At 41.1% G+C, this 23,977-nt stretch overlaps 1 protein-coding gene across 1 annotated transcript; it reads left to right on the forward strand.

Moving 5' to 3' along the window:
• Positions 1-9,819: 9,819 nt before the first annotated feature.
• LOC117394127 (uncharacterized) lies at positions 9,820-17,364 on the forward strand (the record flags this gene model as incomplete). The annotated part of the gene is given in 4 exon segments (XM_033992153.2): positions 9,820-10,840; positions 12,020-12,736; positions 12,739-13,028; positions 13,030-17,364. Coding segments are annotated over 4 exon segments (6,363 nt in total), but the record flags the coding sequence as incomplete, so codon positions are not given.
• Positions 17,365-23,977: the final 6,613 nt, after the last annotated feature.

A 23,977-nucleotide genomic window follows, 5' to 3' on the forward strand; every position in this document is an offset into this window, starting at 1 on the left:
GTTGGGGCGTGTTTACTACTTGATTTTTGCCATTTTCCACGCTCCGGACGCGGTTTTAATGAGTCCTTCGCTGGGACGGAGTCCCAGGCTCGGGCCTAATAATGGAAATTTTTTTTCCACCCATTATTTTTCTCCTAAACCATAACAGCTACAGTCATGTGACTATCTCACTTTGTGCCCCATCACAAATAAGGCCCCTGTGAATTTTTTCTGAAGTCCACGTCAAAGCGTTTGTCTTCTACGAATTTTTGAAAATGAAATTTGAAGAGGGCGCTAGAGAGCCATTTTGTGAGAGAGTGCCTTGATTTGCATATCATTGCGTTCAGCTCACAAATGTGCATAAACGCTGTATCAGCGTTTTCCCAACAAAAAATGTGTGAAAGAGAAATATTTTTTTTAAATATTCATAAATTTGCGATTTTGTTGAAAATTCACCCTGACCACACCCAAAGTCATAATAAAAATGTAATTGATGTGTTTAATCACACATGGGTTTAGTGGGATTTGGCCAAATTTGAGGTGTTTCTGATGAAAACTGTGCGAGAAAATGTGCTCAATGCGAAGGTGTGCACTTTTGTCGTTCACGGGTTTGATCCAATATGGCCGACTTCCTGTACATGTTAGGGCGGGGCCATAATATCATTTTTGTCATGTCCCGACATGTACAATTTTTTCATGTGAGTTTCAGATTTTTACGTTGACTTTTTTCCGAGTCTAGCTCCCATTGGCCCCATGAAAATCAAAGTTTGAGGTGGCGCTACCGAGTCGTCTTTCGTTATTTTTTCTCGGGGTCTTTTGTGACAATTAGAGCTCGTCGAGTTCTAATTTTTGACACCACTCACTGCCATGTTGGGGTGTGTTTACTACTTGATTTTTGCCATTTGCCATGCTCCGGACGCGGTTTTAATGAGTCCCTCGCCGGGACGGAGTCCCAGGCTCGGGCCTAATAATGGAAACACATTTTCCACCTATTATTTTTCTCCTAAACCATAACAGATACAGTCATGTGACTTTCTCACATTGTGCCCCATCACAAATAAGGCCCCTGTGAATTTTTTCACACGTCCACGACAAATCGATTGTCTTCTACGAATTTTTGAAAATGAAATTTGAAGAGGGCGCTAGAGAGCCATTTTGTGAGAGAGTGCCTTGATTTGCATATCATTGCATTCAGCTCACAAATGTGCATAAACGCTGTATTAGCGTTTTCCCAACAAAAAATGTGTGAAAGATAAATATTTTATTGAAATATTGCAAAAATTGCGATTTTGTTGAAAATTCACCCTGACCACACCCGAAGTCATAATCAAAATGTAATTGTTAATCTTTAATCACACATGGGTTTAGAGGGATTTGACCAAATTTGACGTGTTTCTGATGAAAACTGTGCGAGAAAATGTCCTGAATGCGAGGGTGTGCACTTTTGTCGTTCCCGGGTTTGTTCCAATATGGCCGGCGTCCTGTACAATTTAGGGCGGGGCCATAATATAATTTTTGTCATATCCCGACTTGTACTATTTTTTGATGTGAGTTTCGGATTTTTACGTTGACTTTTTGTCGGTTTCGGGTTCCCATTGGCCCCATGAAAATCAAAGTTTGAGGTGGCGCTACCGAGTCGTCTTTCGTTATTTTTTCTCGGGGTCTTTTGTGACAATTTGAGCTCGTCGAGTTCTAATTTTTGACACCACTCACTGCCATGTCGGGGCGTGTTTACTACTTGATTTTTGCCATTTTCCGGGTTTCAGACACGGTTTTAATGAGTCCCTCGCCGGGACGGAGTCCCAGGCTCGGGCCTAATAATAAAAATTAAAGCCGCAAGCGGCATCGAACGGCCCTCGCGGGCCGTGCTTCACACTCGACCGACCCGGCACTCCCTGTGGGTGGCGCTGACGCGCCACTTGTCCCTTTTTTATTGGGGCTTTTGACTGCACTTGTCACCAAACAAGTCAAAACACATTGGAAGTGCCGATGCACAAAATGCAAAAACATGGGTTTTCCAGGCATCGCCATGGCAACACTGTGCAAAATACAAACTTGGCCCCTCGGACTTTTTTGTCGGGGGCGACCTTAAGAATCACTGTGCCAAATTTTAAGTTTGTCGTTGACGGTAATAAGTCGTTATAAGACTTTGAAATGTATGAAAATTTGGAAATTTCCCCATTAGGATAACATGGGCGCTTTCGCGCATCGCCATGGCAACCCAGTGAAAAATATGACATGGGTCTGATTGACTTTTTTGATCAGGGTGACATGAAGAGTCATTGTGCCATATTTCCAAGACTCTGTCCAAACATCCACACTATTCCCTAATTAGGACACTATTTAGGGATCACGTCATTTTTCGTGGTGTCCTAATGTCCAGTAGATGAAAAAGTAGGGCACTCAAAATTTCCCACAATACACTTTGAAAAGTACCGGGCATCAGTGGTCACTACACTGGTCAATATAGACCACAATGCACTGCGAGAGTTTGAAAAACAACACAGCTACAATACAACTGAATGAAGCAGAAGGAAGTGCTGTTGTATAACACTGTTGATCCTGATTATGATTAAAACAGTCTTAAATAAACCATTTTGGTTTAAAATAGCAACAATTTCCACATCTCAGATTAAAAAAAATGAATAATCCAATCCATTTGCGTGAGGTCCAGTTTGTATGATATTAATCCATAACTATTTGTGTGCCAGTCAAATCTGATCATTATTTATGACAGAGATCAAGTTTTAGCAGAGTTTCGCCTTTATACTTTTTTCACCCAAACAGTCACATGACCTGATTGTAATGAGCTGTGTGTCCGAATCACTCTGTGAAGGAGTGCACTATTTAATCTGCTTAAAGAGTGTGGGGTTATGTAGTGAGCATTTAAATCCCTCAATGATATGTGTAACTAATCAGTTCATTTCATTCAATTTTATTTTGAAGAGAATAAATACACTTCTATATAGATAGATATTATGATACGTTTATTAGATGATATTTGGCCATAATATGGATTGGTGAAACAAAAGACTGGAGAATTTTTGAAAAAAACAAAACAAAACATTCAGCCATTTTGCAAGGTTTGGTCAAACAAAAGACTGGAGAATTTTTGAAAAAAAACATTCAGCCATTTTGTAAGAGTTGGTCAGACTGAAGACTTTTGAATCAAAATATCTAGTCCTGATTGGCTGAGAGACACATCAGAGAAAATAAGTCTCACTTTCCCTGGCTTCTGATTGGCTGAGAGTTCGCACCACTGATGACGCTGCAGAAGTGTTAAATACAGGTGCAGAGTCGCCCTGCCCCTTTGTGCCTCTCATTCTTCCAAAGTTTGAGCTGCACTTGACTGCTCTTTCGCTGTCTTTTCGCTGACTTTACGTCGATTTTGCGATCATCGGATCACCGGATTACTGTTTTTCGTCGTGTGTCTTTTGTCCGTGATTTTGTCCTGTGAATCCGTGTTTTTGCCAAACCTTTTGACTGAGGACATCAAACCATCTTTGTTCTCAATCCCGGACCGCAGAACTTAGGATAAAGGTAAGAAATCTGACTTTTATTTACTTTATACTGCTGGTTACTTCAAATGTGTGTTAAATAAAGCTGCTTTGTTAGTTGAATGTAGCTGTAGTGAAAATTCACCGTGTGTTGTGTAAAAGCTAAGCTAACTTTTTTTCTTGGGCGTGTCCCCATGTGCTGTGTGGCTAATGTTTTATATGGGCTGTGTATGTGTGCGTGCTAATGTGCTAATATTCTTGTTTAATCACGGTCTTGTAACGTGCGGTTGTATGTGTTTCTACGGACTATACTTTTAGTGCTAAAGTGCTAGTGAGGCCTAGTACCAAGGGAGGCCTAGTAGCCGCTAATCCCAGCTGCATGGTGCTGTTGTCCTATCAAATACTGGCCTATATATAGGTTTTTGTGTGCTTAAAAGTAGTAATATTATTCTTTAGTCTTGATCTTGTAACTTGTGGCTGATTTGTACTTATGCAGATATAACTTTATTGCTAAAATGTTTGTTGGGCCTAGTAGGTAGCTCATCGTAGCTGGATCCCGTAGCACGTGTCAGGGGCACTTGTCAGGGCCTCAGGAGAGTTCCTTATGCACGGACGTGACTGTAAACTTGCAGCTTAGGACAAAACTGCGCTGTTTGTTAGGAACCACTTTCAGTTCTGCTATGATTTGGTTTAGTCCTGGTTTTGATCAGGCCCGGTATTATGTGTGCAGGTCCAGTGTCTCGGGTTAAAGTCTGGTTTAGTCTGTTTTGAGATGGCTTTGGACCTGAGTCCTGGTCTACTCACTATTTTGTCACTGTTATATTCTAGACTAGTTTTTGTTTTAATTTAGTCAACTCTTGTTGTAACAATTTGTGTATTGCATATTGGATTTTGGGGACTTGTATGTAATGTAAATGTAGTGAACTCGTTTGCACAGATGATCTGTGATTTTAAAATGATGCTTTTCACAATTGATGTTGAGTCATTATGATGTTTGTTGGTTTAAGTTTTAGTCTTGGTCTAGTCCTGGTTTAGTCCTAGTTGAGTGAGTTTTAAATGGGTCTGATCCTGGTCTGGTCCTGATGTGGTCCTGATGTGGTCTTACTGCAGTCTTACTGCAATGGTAAGTGTGTCTTGTCCTCATGAATACTTTGCTTTAAACGGTTTTGGCTTTTGCAATGCAATTGTGAGTGTGTCTTATATAGTTTATGCTCAATTATCATGGTGAATACTTGGCTTTGAACTGTTTTGGTCTTATCGTGGTGTTGTCCTGATCTAGTCCAGGTTTTGATATGTGTTAACCAATCAGAAAGCAGTGCCTGTCTGTTTTGTGAATGTGTGTGGTTTGAAGTGTCTCATACCAGTTAGAATTGTTCACTTGTGTTCTGGTTTAGTCCTGGTCTAATGTTTTATATGGGCTGTGTATGTGTGCGTGCTAATGTGCTAATATTCACCGTCTATTTTGTAAAAGCTAAACTAACGTTTTATTTAGGGCGTTTCCCCATGTGCTGTGTGGCTAATGTTTTATATGGGCTGTGTATGTGTGCGTTAAACTGCTAATATTCTTGTTTAGTCACGGTCTTGTAAGGTGAGGCTGTATGTGTTTCTACGGACTATAGTTTTAGTGCTAAAGTGCTAAAGTTTAGTCCTTGGTCTGGTCTTTGTGTGTGTGTGTGTGTGTGTGCGCGCGCGCGCGTTAACCAATCAGAAAGCAGTGAGTCTAGAAACAGCCAATTATATCACTCATTTCAAGAGCGGGAATCTTGGTTGCTATGCCGTTGCTATGTAGTTGCAGTGACTGTCTGTTTTGTGAATGTGTGTGGTTTGAAGTGTCTCATACCAGATAGAATTGTTCACTTGTGTTCTGGTTTAGGCCTGGTCTGGGTCTGGTCTAGGCCCGGTCTAGGCCTGGCCCAGTCCTGGTTGTACTGTGATTGTTAACTGTGTATATTGCGACTTATGCTCATTCATAATGGTCATAACTTTGCTTTAAATGTGTCTGGGTGTGGTCCTGGTGTGGTCCTAGTCTTGTCCTGGTCTAGTCTTGGATTAAAACGGGTTTAGACCTAGCCTGGTCCAGTCCTAGTTTGGTCTAGTCCTGGTCCAGAGCTGGTTTAGAGCTAGTTTAGTCCTGGCCCAGTCCTGGTCTGGTCCCAGTCTGGTCCTAGTCTGGTCTTAATGCAATTGTGAGCGTGTCTTATACAGTTTATGCTCATCTATCATGGTGAATACTTGGCTTTGAACTGTTTTGGTCTTGTCGTGGTGTTGTCCTGATCTAGTCCAGGTTTTGATATGTGTTAACCAATCAGAAAGCAGTGAACCTACAAACAGCCAGTGATATCACTCATTCCAAGAGCGGGAATCTTGATTCCTATGCAGTTGCAGTGTCTGTTTTGTGAATGTGTGCTCTTTGAAGTGTCTCAGAAGAGATAGAATTTTTCACTTGTGTTCTGGTCTAGTCCTGGTCTAGTCTTGGTCCGGTCCTCTACTAGAAAGGGTTTGGACCTAGTCTGGTTTAGTCTGTTTTGAGATGGTTTTGGACCTGAATCCTGGTTCACTCACTGTTTTGTCACTGTTATATTGTAGACTAGGTTTTGTTTTATTTTACTAAACTCTTGTAGTAACCATATGTGTATGTATTGGATTTTGGTCCAGTCCTGGTTGTACTGTTATTGTTCAGTGTGTGTTATACGACTTATGCTAACTCATATTGGTTATAACTTTGCTTTCAATGTGTCTGGTCCTGGTTTAGTCCTGGTCCAGTCCAGGCCTAGTCAAGGTCCGGTCCGGTCCTGATTTAGAATGGGTTTAGACCTAGTCCTGGTCTAGTCCTGGTCTAAGCCTGGTCTAGTTCTGGTCCGGTCCTGGTTTTAGACCTAGCCCGGTCCAATCATGGTTTAGTCCTAGTCTAATACTACTGTCCTCATTTAGACCTGCTGTGATTGTAACAGTGTTGAGTCATGATGTTGAGTCATTATGGTTATAACTTTACTTTAATTAGGTCTGGTTCTGGTCTGGTCCTGGTCTGATTATAAGTGTTTCTTATATAAACCATACCGAGTCATTATGGTATTTATTTAGCTTTAAATGGTTCTGGTCTCGTCATGGTGTAGTACTGATTTAGTTAAGACCAGTTTTAGACTTATTTTGATCATAAAAGTGTTTATTTAATCTATTCTTGCTCCATTCTGGTGTTAATTTTAGTCCTGGTCTTGGTCTTGTCCATAACTGTACCTGTAAATATCATTAAGCTTCATGCATATACGATTTGGTTTTGTAGCTCATTTGTGTTGTGGTTTGGTAACTGCTGGTCAGGGTGTGATCCTACTTGCTAAGGTTAATCTTAAAGCTGCTCGAGGCAGGCGATTTTCCAGTAAATACTATAACAAGGTCAGTAGATTATGCAGCACAAGTGCAAAATCGGGGCCCTGACATCATTTCAGTTAGATGCATATATTAGAAATATTTAGTTTATACCTTTTACTTTCCAATGTATTGGTTTAGGGCTAGGTTTGAGTCTTAAAATATTACATTTACTTATTTTAATTGTAACAATTATAACTTTGTTATTTACAGATGCCTAAGGACAAGGGATGGAAGCACTCCCTTGCTGCGAAGAGGAGGAGGGAGGAGCAGCTTGAGGGAAAGCCTGCTTTCCCGATAGCGGTTCACCTTCCGCCTTTTTCCACCGGTGCCGAGACCTTTACCCGTAAGTGTATTTCAGTATGTTTTTACAACCTTCATGTCTGTCTAGTTTTGTAAATGCTGAGTTTTTTTTTAAACTTGGTTCTTTTTTAGGCCTTGGTACTGGTTCTCGCCATTCGGTGAAGCCGTGGCCAACTTCCACCGTCACCGGGAAGTGCCACAAGTTGGACTTGCCGCCGGACTTGTCCTCCGACAAGAAGGCAAGTCTATGAGTTTCAGTATGAAACAAATTCTTAAATAATAGTTGAGGATTGTTAAATATTTTCTTCTTTTTTCTAGTTCGTTCTGATTGTCGGGAACTCGCATCTTCGTGCTGTCGTTGATGCCATCGTGCCGATGCCAGAGGGCTGCCTGTCCTTTGCCATCAGTGCGACTCCCGGAGGTTCTGCCCGTGACCTTCGGATGCAGCTGGCGGCTATGACGGCTAAGCACCTACCCAAAGGTGAGTTTAGTAATGACCATTAGATCATCTTTGGTAAATATTAAATAGTTGAACCATGAACAATGTCATTGAGAAAGTTGAACGAATGATTGTCTTTTTTTCAGAGACCGCTTTGGTGTGTGTCATGGCGCCGTGCAACAACCTCACGGCCAACAGGACGGTTGACGAGGCTGCAGAGGAGTTTGGCCAACTCCTCAGGTATGTCTGCGGCCGCTGGCCAAAGGTATGTAAAATAGCTGCAATTCTTTGATAATGATTGTATTGTGTAGTTGGTAAATGGTGATTTATTTCTTAAGGTGTGTGTCGTGGATTTCCCACCTCGCCTTGCTGGCAGCGTGGAAATTCAGACCCTCCTTCGCCAGGAGTACCACCGTGTGTCAGCCCGCTTTCAGGTCAACTTTGTCCAGATAGCCGACCACTTTCCCTGACACCAACGAGAGCTGTGGTGCAGGGATGGCGTAAGTACAATCTACGCTCTCATTTTACCAACTTCCTTTTTGCATGTGAGTGGTTTTATGTAACATGTCATTATAATTTTGTTTCAGATCCACCTGAGTGATGACGCTGGGATGGGAATCCTTGTTCAGTTGCTGTGGCAGGCTTGCTACACGCAGCTAGAGGTCTCTTCCCCCGCTTCCTCTGTGGCGGCGCCCCGCCCTCGCACATCCACCAGAAGGGTCTCGCCAAGAGTGGTTGTGACGGGACCGCTGCCCGTGCCACGACCACCCCCTCCTGAGTGGATTCCCATTGTGCGGGGCAGAAAGGTGAGAGATTGTTACTTTTTTAGTTTCAAGCCCAAGTGGTTTATTCTGTTTCTTAATGTATATTTTCGTTACAGAACCAGCCTAGGGACTCGGCCTCCCCTGTGGGTCCCAAGGGGCGCCTGGTTCAACGGGAGGTTAGTGAATGTCATTTCTGTCTTTAAATATTGACGTTGACATTATTGTTGTATTGTGATTTATATATTTTTTTTAATTTCTGTTGTAAGGTGGAGACCGTCTTCTCCATCCCCCTGTCGCCCGTCCTCTTCAGCCCTGCTATGCTGGTCGAGATGGATGCGAGGTTTCCATTTGGCCTGACCAGCTCTGTGGAGGACGTGGCCACCTTTCCTTCGGGAAAGAAGGTAAGCGTCTTGTGTTATTTTCTCATTGCTAAAAGTTAACAATTGCCTGGTGTGAGATTGAGTAACTTATGTATCCTTTTTTGTTTTAGACGTCTCGGGCGAGGCGTCGCAAGGCTGCTTCCTCAAAGAAACGCCGGCCCAAGCGGCAGGTGAGTGTTACACATTTTCAGACATGTTTTGTTGAATTTGTGCTTTTTTAAAAATATATTAATATTATTACATTTTATGAAGGCGGGGGCAGCGCCTATGGTTGCGGAGGTGAGACCCGGCTCACCATCCAGCTTCGTGCCTGCAGTGGAGGAGGACCAGGTTTGTGTCATTTTCAATATGTTGATTGTTTTTGACACATTGTTGCCTGTACTTGTTTTTAATTATATGTGGTTTTGTAGGCGGAGGCAGTTGTGGTAGAGGTGTCACCAGCGTGGCCATCCTGGATTCGTTCCTGGAGGACCAGGTTTGTGTCATTTTGAATATGTTGATTGTCTTCTACACATTGTTGCCTGTAATTGTTTTTAATTATATATTGTTTTGTAGGCGGAGGCAGTTGTGGTGGAGGTGACACCAGGAACGTCCCCTACCAGCGTCGTCATCCTGGATACTTTCCTGGAGGACGAGGTTTGTTTTGTTTCTTGTGTTTTGTTTTTATTCTCCAATATGTTTATCATTTAAACAGAATATGTGCTAATGTAGACATGTTTTTGCAGTCCGGAGATGTGGAAGTGACTCCAGGAACGTCACTTGCCAGTTCCAGGGACCAAATGCAGATGTTGATGGACGAGGTGAGTTTATTTTTAAGGTTATTATTATTGTAGTAGTATTAGTATTATATTGCAGAAAAATTAAGTGTACAGCAACAGCCTGATTAGATTAGTTTAATAATATATTTTCTTTGCATCTTTAAGGCCATGGACATCAGCCCTCCTGTGACCCCGCCGCTGCCGCCTCTGACCTGTCCTCTTCTGACCTGTCAGCCTTCTTCTTCTGTGACCAGTCAGCCTTCTCTTCTCAGCCCTCCACCAGCTGTCCAAGAGGAGAGAGCTTCTGACAAAGATAAGTCTTGTTGTGCACATGTTGTACCCGTCGGTATTCCTTCTGTCGTGAGGGGTAGTTTTCATCAGGGTGATTTTAGGTTCGAGTATGCAGGTGTACAGTGTATGGCGATAGCTTTGGTAGCTTTAGCTAAGCACTCGGTGTGTAATGTGTTTTCATGGGATCAGAGGCAGTTAGATTTGGTTTTGAATCTTGGGGATGCACTGTACACAGACCGTCGGAATCAGGGCTTGACTCATGGGCGTGACTTGTTAATTGCTTCAGACCTGCCACGTGAGTCAGTTATAGATGGGCAGCAGTTTAGCTTTTCTTTCAGTCAGCCAGTTAATGGGGCTGCAAATGTTGTCGAACATGAGTTTATTGAGGTGGGCGCGTGGGTAACCTTAGATGGTGCTTTAGAGCAAATGTTGGCACAGTACGACACATGTCTTATGACACTCTGTGGTGCTGCTTGTGCCATTATTAAAGACAATGGGCGGTATGCTGTGGTGGACTCTCACTCGCGGAGTGCCGAAGGGTTGGTAGATCCTGATGGTAAAAGTGTGGTTATGTATTTTAGTCATATTGATGAGCTGTATAGTTTTTTTTGCACATTGGCTGCGTGTTATGGTGATGACTCAGAGGAGTCTTTCAAAGAGTTTGAATTGACTGGTGTTGATGTTGTTGTTGCAGCTGATAGTGTGAGGGGCTTAAAGTGCCAAGAGGCCGCAGAAGTTTCTTCTTCTGTACTCCCTGACAAAAACACAAAGCAGGACATTGAAGTTGTTGTATCTGATGGTGTGAGGGGCTTAAAGCGCCAAGAGGCCGCAGAACTTTCTTCTTCTGTACCCCAAAACAAAAATTTAGAGGACACTGTGGTTGATTTAGATGTGCTGTGCACCAGTGTTCAAGACGGTGCTCTGTCCTTTAATCCACTCAATGAAAGTGTTTGTAAGGACTTGTGCAAACACATTAAAGCTGAGTTTCAGAAGCTCAGTGTGGCAGATCCAAAAACTGTAGGGCCATTAGGTGTGCCATGTAAAAATGAAAAAATAGTTGGGGACGGTAACTGTTTCTTTCGGGCAGTTTCACAGGCCATTAGTGGCACACAAAAATACCATCGTAAAATTAGGCTTGCAACTGTGAAACAGCTTAAAAAAAATCCCTCAAAATACAATACCCTGTTGCGCGATGGACACTCGTCTGTGGACCAGTATATCAGCGAGTCAAACATGCGTAAAGTTGGCACATGGGCCACAGAGGTAGAAATCCATGCGGCCGCGGATTATTTAGGCGTCGACATATTTATATTTTATCATGAACATTGGCTGAAATACGGTTGTACTACCGACCCTGTGTCAAACGGTGGCATCTATTTAGAGAATATTAACAGTTGTCATTACGAAAATGTAATTTGTGTCAAAATGCCTGATGCTAATGCTTGTTATGAATGCTGCCGAGTCTATCAATTTTCAATGGAGGGCTACAATATTAGGCCTAAAAAGGTAGCTCTCAAACCACCAATTGATCTAGATAATCAAATTGATATTAAACCTAAATTATCAAAGTATGTACAAAAGAAAAAACTAAAGCATTTGAAACACACCTACATCAAACATCAGGACACAATCAAGGTAAAACAGAGGACACATTACATCACACATCATACACATGTTAAAGATGCCTCAAAAAAAAGAGGTAAACAAAAATATAGAGATGATTCAGAGTATAGAGAGGGGAAAAAGGCTGCAAGCAAACATTCATATAGAATGAATGAATTCTATAGACAGAAAAAAAAGGCAGCAATTAATGTAGCAAACAAACAGAAATACAGAACCAGCATGGCGTTTAGAGAAAATCTTAAATCAACATATAAAAGTAAATACAGTGTTGATTTAGAATATCAGAATAGACTGAAGGCAGCTGGAATAAACAAATATAAAGTTAATTTAAATTATCAAAATAAACTTAAAACTGCTGGTATAAACAAATACAGAGTGAATTTAGATTATCAAAGTAAACTTAAAACTGCCAGCATCCAAAAATATAAAGTCAATTTAAATCATCAAAATAAACTTAAAGCTGCCAGCATCCAAAAATATAAAGTCAATTTAAATCATCAAAATAAACTTAAAGCTGCGAGCATCCAAAAATATAAAGTCAATTTAAATCATCAAAAGAAGCTTAAAGCTGCTGGTATAAACAAATATAGAGTGAATTTAGATTATCAAAATAACCTTAAAGCTGCCAGCACGCATAAACAAAATGTTAAGACAGCCAGTAAAATTAAGTACAATGCAAATCCCCAATATAAAGAAAAAGTAAAAACATTTGGCAAACAAAAATATCACAGTAATGAGCAATTTAGAAACAAAACTCGGGCAGCATTCAGGAGCAAGCAAAAGCAACTGGAACTAAAACAGAAAAATTTCACATTTGTTTTGGATCAATTTTTGAAGGAAGATCAAGATGGTCCAGAGTATATTTGCTGCGTTTGTTTAAAATTGTTATTTAGAAACCAGGTACCTTGTAGAAAGGATGACTTTATGGTTAAGCCAAAATGCGCCGATATCGCTAATGCCTGTATCTCTGAGGCCTATTTACATTCGTGTGATGATGATTGCCCATCTCCGTGCCCGCTGTCTGACTGTAGAGGTAGTTTATGGATCTGCTACACTTGCAAAACAAAACTATGTAAAGGTCAAATGCCACCTGAATGCTCAATAAATAATTTACAATTGGACGATATTCCCCCTGAGCTCGCCTGCTTGAACACTGTTGAACAGCCCATAGTTGCACTTAACATTAATTTTATGCAAGTTTTAGCTTTACCAAAGGGGGGTCAGCGAGGGATCCATGGTCCGGTCACCTGTGTGCCTTCGAGGGTTAGTGAATCAGTGAACCTATTGCCGCGTAGTAACATGGACGGTTGTTTATTGCCCGTAAAACTTAAGCGTAAACTTATAAAGGACATTATGAGTATCAATATGTAGATACAGAGCGCGTACGGAGGGCCATTGCATTTCTCAAACAGAACAACCAATACTATGTAGACATTGATTTTAATGAAGAGTGGGTAAATGAATTTGTTAGGGAGGAAGAGGAAGCTATGGATACGGGTACAGACGTTAATGTAGAAGTTACTGATACGGGTGCGGATGGTAATGTGGTCAAGGACAATCAGGAGAAGACAGAAGATTTAGATGATGAGCTTCTCCATGATAGACAGCGGCATTGTATGTATCAGGATACGTTCTTTCATGCCGGTCGATATCGCTCAGGAGGCCCTAGACCACTATTTTGAGGGCATTTTGAATTTGGCTCCAGCCGAGGGGAACAGTCCGGTTAGTTTGCTGTCAGATAAAGAGAATGAGGCTAAATGTTTTCCGAAGGAGTTTCCATTTGGTCGTAATGCGTTTCATAGTCCTCGGCCTGTTCCTTTGACCATGTGCAGATATTTTATTAACAGACTGCTGCAAAATTTTAAGTTTCTTTTTTTGGCCTTGTACATGTTAGAAGTTCAGCAGGTTGTGTCAAAAGTTCCGATAGCGTTGCGAAAGGGACATTCTGGTCAGGCCAATGCTGCTGCAGGTGAAGGAACTTTAGAAAATTTGTTACAATATGATAATGGTTATCGCTTTATGCAGCCTATTAGAGGTACCCCGCCCTTCTGGCAGTCCGCACAAAAAGATTTATTTGCATGCATTCGTCAGCTTGGTATTCCGACGTGGTTTTGTTCGTTCAGTTCCGCAGATCTCTGCTGGCCAAGCCTCCTTAAAACGCTCTTAAAGCAGGAAGGTAGTACCCGGAGTGTTGAAGATTTGGATTGGGCAGAGAGGTGTGACCTGTTGCGTCGTCACCCTGTAACCGCGGCTCGCATGTTTGATTCCCGTTGGCGCCGTTTTTTACGTAAAGTTATTCTTTCCCCTGCTCAGCCAATCGGTAAAGTCATAGACTATTTTTATCGTGTAGAATTCCAACAGCGCGGGTCTCCCCATGTCCATTGTTTATTTTGGATTGAAAACGCTCCAAAGCTTGGAGTAAATACGGATGAGGAGGTAGTTCAGTTTGTTGATAAATATGTCACGTGTGAACTACCCTCTGATCCGGATTTACTGGAAAAAGTTACTTCGGTGCAGCAGCATTCTAAGCGTCACTCAAAAACATGCAAAAAAAACAACAAAGTCTGTCGTTTTAATTTTCCACGTCCGGTATCTGCACGCACGTTTATTAAACAAAAAGACCCTGATCAAGAGCCTCTTGTTACAAAAGAGGAAGCTGAATTCATTATGAGCGTGCTGAAGAATGCTATCATTGATGAAAATAACCTGTGTCTTAGTGCTGAAGAGTTGTTTGCGTCTTTGGGTTTATCGCAGTTCACATTTGAACAGGTGTACAGTGTTTTAGATGGGCACACACACATAGTTTTAAAGAGGGATGTGGCAGAAACTTGGATCAATAACTACAACAAGAAATTATTAACCTGCTGGAACGCCAATATGGACATCCAGTACGTTGTAGATGCGTGGGCTTGTGTCGTTTACATAATTTCATATATTTCTAAAGCAGAGAGAGACATGGGTTTATTGTTAAGTAATGCACAAAAAGAGGCTTCCAAAGGTAATGTTAGTGCAAAAGAGGCATTTAAAAAGTTAGGCAGCGTTTATCTTCATAATCGTGATGTCTCGGCACAGGAAGCTGTCTACCGCGTGACAAACATGCATTTAAAGGAATTTTCAAGAAAAGTTACATTTGTGCCGACTGGTGACAATATAGTACGTATGAGCAAACCAATTCGCGAAATAGATGATGAAATGGGAGAAGACATTTGGATGACAAACACGATAGATCGTTATTTAAGTAGACCAAATGACAGCACATTTAATGACATGTGCATCGCGACATTTGTAGCTGAATATCGCTTGCTCGGGCCGTCAGACAAATGTAAAAATCCAATTATTTTACAGAACGGATTGGGTGCGATTACCAAAAGAACACGGACCAAGCCCGCAGTTGTTAGATATGTGCGTTTTTCTGAGACTAAAAACACAGAGTTATTCCATCAAAGTATTCTTCAGCTATTCATGCCGTATCGCGTCGACACTGATTTGAAACCGCCTCCATTTGAAACATTTGAACTTTTCTATAAAACTGGGGATGTGTGTTTGAGTGACGGGTCTGTGCAATTGGTTAAATCAATAGTTGATTCAAATAGGCGTCGATTCGAACTTGCAGCTGAGGACTTGGATGAGGTTCATGAGCAGATGGAATCTGGAGAGATTCATGAGGATGCATGGGGCTTGCTCTGCCCAGAACAGGAAGTGGAGAGGTTGGAGTCGAGGGAGGAGTTTAGGGAGATGTTGCAGGCTGTTGGTTCTGAGCAGGAGCAAGAGGCTATTCCAGACTTGGCTGTAAGAAACGAGCAAGTTTGTAACATAGAGAAAAGAAATGTGATGAGTCGTCAAGAGGGTCTTTTACTTGTGAAAACTCTGAATGAGCAACAGCTGTCAATTTTTTACAAAATACGGCAATGGTGTTTAGACAAAGTAGCTGGTAACAACCCAGAGCCATTGCATGTTTTTATCACAGGTGGAGCAGGCACAGGGAAAAGTCACCTAATCAGAGCAATTCAATACGAGGCGTCGCGTCTATTTGCTCCTATTTGCCATAGTCCGGATAATGTTAGTGTTTTATTAACGGCTCCGACAGGGATAGCGACATATAATTTACAGGCGGCTACTATCCACACAACATTTAGTATCGGTACTAATGTTTCCCTCCCCTACACACCGCTGGGGGAGGAAAAGATTAATACACTGCGCGTTAAATACATGGATTTACAAATAGTAATAATTGATGAAATATCCATGGTAGATAAAAAGTTATTTACTTATATTCACGGGCGATTGCGTCAAATTAAACAGTCAGGTGACTTTTCTCCATTTGGGAATGTGTCTGTTATCGCTGTTGGGGATTTCTATCAATTATCACCGGTCATGGGTCAACCTCTGTACAAAGAAAACATAGGTGTTAATTTATTTACAGATTTATTCAAAATTGCAGAGTTAAAAATTGTAGTCAGACAAAAAGATAGCACTTTTGCAGAGCTGTTAAATCGGCTCAGAGTCCGCTCAAGGTTGACACCACTGCTTGATGGAGACATAGATATATTAAAACGTTGTGAAACAGGCGAAGATCCCGACGTGTTACATGTTTTCACCAAAAACAGCTTTGTGTCAAATTATAATTTAAACATATTGAATAAAGTATGTCCAGAAAAGGTAACAATCAGTGCGCGTGATTTTGGCTATGACAAAAAGACCGGGAAGTTAATCGAGATACAAGGCCATCTCCATAAATCCAAACAGGCCAGTTTGGAGGAGTCATTAATCCTGGGTGTAAATGCGCGTGTTATGCTCTGTAAAAATGTAGATTTAGCTGATGGTTTAGTAAATGGGGTATGTGGCATTGTTACACATATAGTTGAAAATCCACAGAATAAACAGCCTCCTCTAGCAATCTATGTTAAATTTGATGACGATCGAGTAGGCGCACAGAGGAGGAGGCAAACGCGTACCCCTGCTCACCTGACTGGTTCTACTCGCATAGAACCAGAGGAGGAGCAGGCGAATAAACGAGGGGAAAAGCGTCGTCAGTTTCCACTTAAACTCGCGTGGGCGTGCACAGTTCATAAAGTACAGGGTGTTACTGTAGATCAAGCAGTGGTGTCCCTTAAACAGGTATTCACGGCGGGTCAGGCATATGTGGCCCTTAGTCACGTTAGGAGTTTAGAGGGTCTTGTCATTCAGGACTTTGATGAAGATGCCATTTATTGTAATGATGGCATTAGAACGGCGCTTCAGAACATGCCTCCCTTCATAGTCGAGAGTATGCCCTGGCACCTACAAGAGGCACATGTCCTGACATTCTTTTATATGAATGTTCATGGTTTAGAGCGGCATGTGTCAGATTTGGCTTTATGCACACAGCACTGGCAGCCTAACTGTATCGCTGTGGTAGAGACATGGTTAACTGTAAATTCATCTTTTCAAACTAGGCAAATTGAAGGTTATAACTTCCATAGTCGTCCCCGTAGTTTATCTTATCAGCAGAGTAACCATCCAGCACTGACTAGTCTACTGGGCAAAGCGCACGGCGGCGTTGGTATTTACTGTGAAGAAAACCTTAACTATGAAATCACAGTACGAGATTTTAGTTTAGAATGTCTAGTGAATTATTTTGCAGAGTATAAAATTATAGTTTCTGCTATTTACCGCCCACCGTCATACCCCATGTCTCTATTTAAGTATAATTTGGACAGATTATTGAATTGGCTTGAATCACATTGTGCCACTGTGGCAGTGACGGGAGATTTTAATGATGACATATTGAAATCTTCAAATCTCTGCAATTTTATGATAGAAAAAGGTTATGTTCAATATGTCACATCTCCCACAACAGAGAGGGGGACATTAATTGATCATTTATATGTGAAATCTACAGACTATGACATAGATTCTGTAGTGGTGCCAACGTACTTCAGCGACCATGAAGGGATAGTATTTTCTTTTAAGGGTAGATCTACGTAGGCCGCATAGTTATTCTGAATTGGTTTATTTATTTAAAATGGACAGTTGTTGTTAATTGACATCTCATCACATTGTTGCGCGTCGCTTCGTCTTTAATCATGTATTTACATTGTTGCGTGTTGCTGTGTCTTTAATCATGTATTTACATTTATATGACGTGAAGTTGTTTTAAATATGAATCATGGAGTTTGTTTGTTATGGGCTTTAGATGTTGTGTTGTTAGTATTTATCATGCGCATTGTTAATCATGAATTTTAAGGTGTTGTAATCAGGTGATGTGTTTTTATTGTATATTTAACTCTTATATATGTTTGTATTTAATGTGGCCATACAGTGATGAGTGCACACATACTGTATGCTTTCTCCTTTGTCAAAGTTTCACTGACTGGTCCACCTGTACATTTCTCTCCCCCTGTCTATCTCTTCCACTCTCTATATCTCTTTCTGTCCAACTCTCTCCATTTCCCATTCTCTCCCTTCGCCACCCTGCCATCTCTATGTAGCCATGTCCCTACCTCTCATCTGTCTCTGTAACTCAATGTTTCTCATCACCATCTCACTCTTACTCTTCCTAGCTCTCTCCTGAAGTTTCTCTCTAACTCACTCTCTCTTTCCCCTCCCGCTCTTTCTACCCCTCTCAACCCCCCTCTTCCTCTCTCTAACTATCTCACTCTCTCTCTCATTCTGAACTCCCTCACTCTAACTCTCAAACTGTCTCCCTCTCTCTAACTATCTCTCTTGTTAACTCTTCTCTTTCTGATGTTTTCTGTCCTTTGTTTCCCTCTCTCTCTCTCCCTCTATCCTGTGTTTCCTTTCCTTTCCTCCTCTCCTTGAACCACCACCTTATCGCGGTGGAGAGGTTTGCGTGCCCAGATGATCCTAGGAGCTGTGTTGTGAGGGGCTTTATGTTCCTGGTAGGGTCTCCCAGGACAAACAGGTTCTTGGTGATGGGTCAGACTAAGAGTGGTTCCCCAAATTAATGAGGAAAATAAAAATGTGTGTTTTAGGAACGCTAAGACGATAATCATGTTTATGTGAATTCACTATTCAGTTCACCTGGAGTTTTCATTGCTATTCACATGTTGTTTCACTCCTCTCTGGGGAGTGCAAATCTTTCAGATGCCTGGCCACTGACTGCGCAGTGATGACTGGACCCTCAATCCCCTCCTGTGGCCTGATCCTGTTCAGAGGACCTGGACCCTCCTTTCCCCTGCCTGAATGGATGGCCCATTGCCTGGCTGAAGTGGCTCCTGTCCTGCCATGGGCGGGCCCCCCTCTGTCCATTATTTGAGTGGGCTCTGGCTTTACAGACTTGAACTCTATCTGTAAATGGATGCACATTAGTCCTGGACACATTTGCAGCCTGTTGGTACATGGGATTGGATCTCTCCTTCACTGTGGTTCTCCTCGAGATTTCTCTTTTTTCCCCTGGGTTTTCTGTACTTTATTCTTGCTGAAAAGGATCTAAGGACAGGGGATGTTCTGGGACAGTTCTCCATTTGCTAATTTTCTGTTGATTAATTTGTTTTTTTCTGCTTCATTGTTGATTTTCTAACTGTCTGATGGTTAAATCAATTCCAGAGGTGACTGCTGTTGTGATTTTGGGCTTTACAAAAAAATCATTGAATGGAATATAGTAAATTTTATGTATACAGTTACATGGCTAAATTCTGCTCAGGTATTGATCGTTTTTGCATCATATTTGCACTGTACTTATTTTATGTTAAATAATGGTAATGTTTTGATTTGCAATAACAACATGCCATATTATAAAGACTGAACTGTAAAAGAAATGTGTTCTTCTGTGTCACAATTGTAATAAGTGTTGGGTTTTGTCTTTTTAGTTTTAAAACCAAGGATACATTTTAGAACAATGCAGTTTTATGGATTAACATTATAAATGGTCTTTGTCAATTTTATTTAGAACTTATAAGATAAATAAAAACTTTGAAATGAAATTAATTTCTATTTATTTAATACAAAATGTATGTAAAACATTTCAGTGAATTAATTACCTGTAAAATATAGAATTATGTAAAAATGTTTCAGCACAATATATAAAGGTTAACTAGTGATTATTTATTTATTTATTTTTTTTTCAGCAGGAGTGGTCTGGATTAATAAAGAGGATAATGTTACCCTAAAGGGCACAAAAGTTTAGAACACCACACACCTTTGAATAATGTGAGATATTTTATGATAAAAGGTAGAGATACTGGGGTTTTATCATAGTTGGATAAACATGTTTTATTAGTTGAAATTTGGTGTAAAAGTTCATAATATGGTGCCTCCAGCAGCATCACCATGTCTACTGTAGTGAGTGAGGGCTTTGACAACTATCTTCCTTGTTCACCTCCTCCAATGTCCAGCAGGCAGCCCAGGACAGAGCTGGCCCTGCTGCCCAGTCTGAGTGTATTTTGTTCCAAATGTACTTGGGGTTTAGGAGACCACAGAACACAGTCTTATTAGGTCATATAAATACTTGCTTTATCCCTGAGGCACTCACTTTTTTTCTTGACTAAACCATGAATAGACAAAAGTAACAAAATGAGGTGGTCATCAAGTTTACTCAGATTCACATTTCAACAGTCAGTTGGTCTGCACAATTTCAACATGAAAATATGGCCACACCATAACATTATTACACATCCTCAACCTTCTGCTGGTTAAATGACATGGATACTGTGCCCCTGCCCAATAAGAATAAAACTTTGTGTGGTCAGGGGGTCAGGTCATCCAAAATGTTTATTGTACAAAAACATGGTAAAAATACATATAAGACATGATTTGCAATAGAGGTGGGTAATATGGTAATTACATATTAAGGCCTTAATGATTTGAAGTGAAGAATTCTGAAGTTATAATAATACACTTATTTCTGATGTGCTTTAAAAGAAAAGCAGTAGCAGCCAAAATCAACACAACAATCACCGGAGCAAACCTCAGTTTCCTCAGTTTAGGTCCTGTCACTGCTTTACAGAACCCATGCACACCTCGATAAATCTGTCAAACAAATAATGCTAATAAAGTTATTTAAAGGCCCCATATGACACTATTCTCAGATCTGTGTTCTAATATTGTTTCCTCGTTACAAACAGACCTGAAGTTGTGTTTTGTTTCATTCACATATTTAACACACAAACACACCTTCACTGGAATCATTTGGATCATTTCAGCCCTGGAATTGACTTGAAAACTACCACTTGATGACATCACAAGGTGGAACAGAGCATTTTTAGCTTTGGAAATGTAGACAAACTAATAATAAAATGTTAATCAAACATGTGTCAATGAAACAAAACAACTCCAGGTCTGTTTTTAAGGAGGGAACTAGATTAGAACACAAGTTCATGCTCACAAGAGTCAATTTTGCGTTATATAGTGCTTTTACCTTTACTGACAAAGTGCCATTTGTAAAGTGATTTGAGTGACTTGAAGGTAGAAAAACACTATATAAATGTGAACATTTACCATGACTAAGCATTAATATGCATTTTATTCTCATCTACAAACTCTAATGTAACTTTAATTTCCTCCTGAGCTGGGACAATTTCTGCATCTGTCCTAATCATGTTTTCATCACTACTGCCACCAGTGTCTGTGAGCGGAGCACTGAGAGGGGTGGACCTGACTACATCATGGTGCAAAACCTGGACTGGATCAGAGTGACATATTGAACTAGGCAGGCAAAGATACAAACTGGATCTACTTTATGTAAATTTTTATTTACAGCAGAGTGGATTCGGTAAAGAAGCTAATTTTGACAATAGGTGTTTTGCACCTCAAGGGCTGTGCTTCGTACTTGACCACAGTCCCTGAGGGTGGCGCTAGTGCGCCGCTTTCCTCTTGTTTTATTGCGGCTTTGGGCTGTACGTACTTGTCACGAAACAAAGTGTACACACAGTGGAAGGACTGATGCACAAAATGCAAAAACATGGGTTAATCCAGGCATCGCCATGGCAACACCGTGCAAAATACAAACTTGGCCCCCAGACTTGTTTGACGGGGACGACCTGAAGAATTACTGTGCCAAATTTCACATTCCTCAATGAAGTGAATGAGTTATCATAAGACATTGAAATGTACGAAAATTTTGAAATTTTCCCATTAGGATAACATGGGCACTTTCGCGCATCGCCATGGCAACCCAGTGAAAAATATGACATGGGTCTGATTGACTTTTTTGATCAGGATGACATGAAGAGTCATGGTGCCAAATTTGACATTATTCCATAAAACTAATATTGTTCCCATGAATGGGAACAATTTGGAGGTTTCCCATTACGATAACATAGGCAGTTTGGTGCATCACCATGGCAACACGGTGCATAAAACGACATAGGTCTCTTTGACTTTATTGAATGCTGAGTCGGCATTTTGGAATTTTCAATCCAAGATGGCCGACTTCCCGTGTGTCAGAGGGCATGGCCATAATAATATTTTTTGTTTGGCATCACTTGAAGAATGTGTGTACCGAATTTCGTGGCTGTATGAGAAGGTTGACGTCGATGTCTCCCATTAACACTCGAAAATTTGACTTTTGCAGGGGGCGCTGTCGCGCCATTTTTTTATGCCCAATGATGCAACACATAAAAAAATAAATTTTTCAGCAGACCTGAATTTTGGGCAAAATTTGGTGGGTTTTTGAATATGTTCAGGGGGTCAAAAAATAAAGCCACAAGCGGCTTCGCACTAGGCCGGCCCCACACTCCCTGTGGGTGGCGCTGACGCGCCACTTCTCCCTTCTTTATTGGGGCTTTGGGCTGCACTTGTCACCAAACAAGTCAAAACACATTGGAAGTGCTGATGCACAAAATGCAAAAACATGGGTTTTCCAGGCATTGCCATGGCAACACCGTGCAAAATACAAACTTGGCCCCCGGACTTTTTTTTCGGGGACGACCTGAAGAATCACTGTGCCAAATTTCACATTCCTCAATGAAGCGAATAAGTCGTTATAAGATTTTGAAATGTACGAAAATTTGGAAATATTCCCATTAGGATAACATGGGCGCTTTCGCGCATCGCCATGGTAACGATGTGAAATATATGACTTGGGTCTGATTGACTTTATTGATCAGGATGACATGAAGAGTCATGGTGCCAAATTTCACATTATTCCATGAAACTAATATTTTTCCCATGAATGGGAAAAATTGGGAGCATTCCCATTAGGATAACATTGGCAGTTTGGCGCATCGCCATGGCAACACGGTGCAAAAGACAACATAGATCTGATTGACTTTATTGATTGGGATGACCCAATGGAATTTTTTGTCAAATTTGGTAACATTTGGGAAAACTAAATTTTCAGCCTTCCATACAAATTTATTTGTTATTCTATAGGGGGCGCTGTTGCGCCAAATTTATTTGTTTCACAATCAGGAGAATGAGGCATGAAAGTTTTACAACTGATTCGAATTTGACCAAAATCGGACTTTGCATGCGCAAACGGGAGCAAATTTTGAAATTTGAAAATTGCAAAAATTCCGATGGAATTTTGCGGCTTCGCCGCACGGAAACCATAATAGGCATCATCATAAATTGGATAAGTTTTGATGCCCCACTTGTCTATATGATATACAGTGAATTTCAGCCCAGCCGGTGAAACGCCTTCAGAGGAGTTGATGAAAATGCGACGTCAGCGAAAATGCTGAGTCGGCATTTTAGAATTTTCAATCCAAGATGGCTGACTTCCGGTGTGTCAGAGGGCGTGGCCATAATAATATTTTTTGTTTGGCATCACTTGATGAATGCATGTACCGAATTTGGTGGCTGTATGAAAAAGTTGATGTTGACATCTCCCATTGACGTCAAAAATTTGACTTTTGCAGGGGGCGCTGTCGCGCCATTTTTTTATGCCCAATGACGCACCACATAAAAAAATAAATTTTTCACCAGACCTGAATTATGGGCAAAATTTGGTGAGTTTTTGAATATGTTCAGAGGGTCAAATTACTGCTCAAAGAGCAGAAGAAAGAAGAAATAAAAAAAATTAAAGCCGCAAGCGGCATCGAACGGCCCTCGCGGGCCGTGCTTCGCACTCAGCCGACCCGGCACTCCCTGTGGGTGGCGCTGACGCGCCACTTGTCCCTTTTATATTGCAGCTTTGGGCTGCACTTGTCTCCAAACAAGTCAAAACACATTGGAAGTGCTGATGCACAAAATGCAAAAACATGGGTTTTTCCAGGCATCGCCATGGAAACACCGTGCAAAATACAAACTTGGCCCCCGGACTTTTTTGACGGGGACAACCAGAAGAATCATTGTGCCAAATTTCACATTCCTCAATGAAGCGAATAAGTCGTTATAAGATTTTGAAATTTTTGAATTTTGAAAATTTTCCCATTAGGATAACATGGGCTCTTTTACGCATCGCCATTGCAACCCAGTGAAAAATATGACATGGGTCTGATTGACTTTTTTGATCAGGGTGGCATGATGAGTCATTGTGCCATATTTCCAAGACTCTGTCCAAACATCCACACTATTCCCTAATTAGGACACTATTTAGGGATCACGTCATTTTTCGTGGTGTCCTAATGTCCAGTAGATAAAAAAGAAGGGCACTCAAAATTTCCCACAATACACTTTGAAAAGTACCGGGCATCAG

Source organism: Periophthalmus magnuspinnatus, chromosome 4 (assembly GCF_009829125.3).
Source record: "Periophthalmus magnuspinnatus isolate fPerMag1 chromosome 4, fPerMag1.2.pri, whole genome shotgun sequence".
Taxonomy (NCBI): domain Eukaryota; kingdom Metazoa; phylum Chordata; class Actinopteri; order Gobiiformes; family Gobiidae; genus Periophthalmus; species Periophthalmus magnuspinnatus.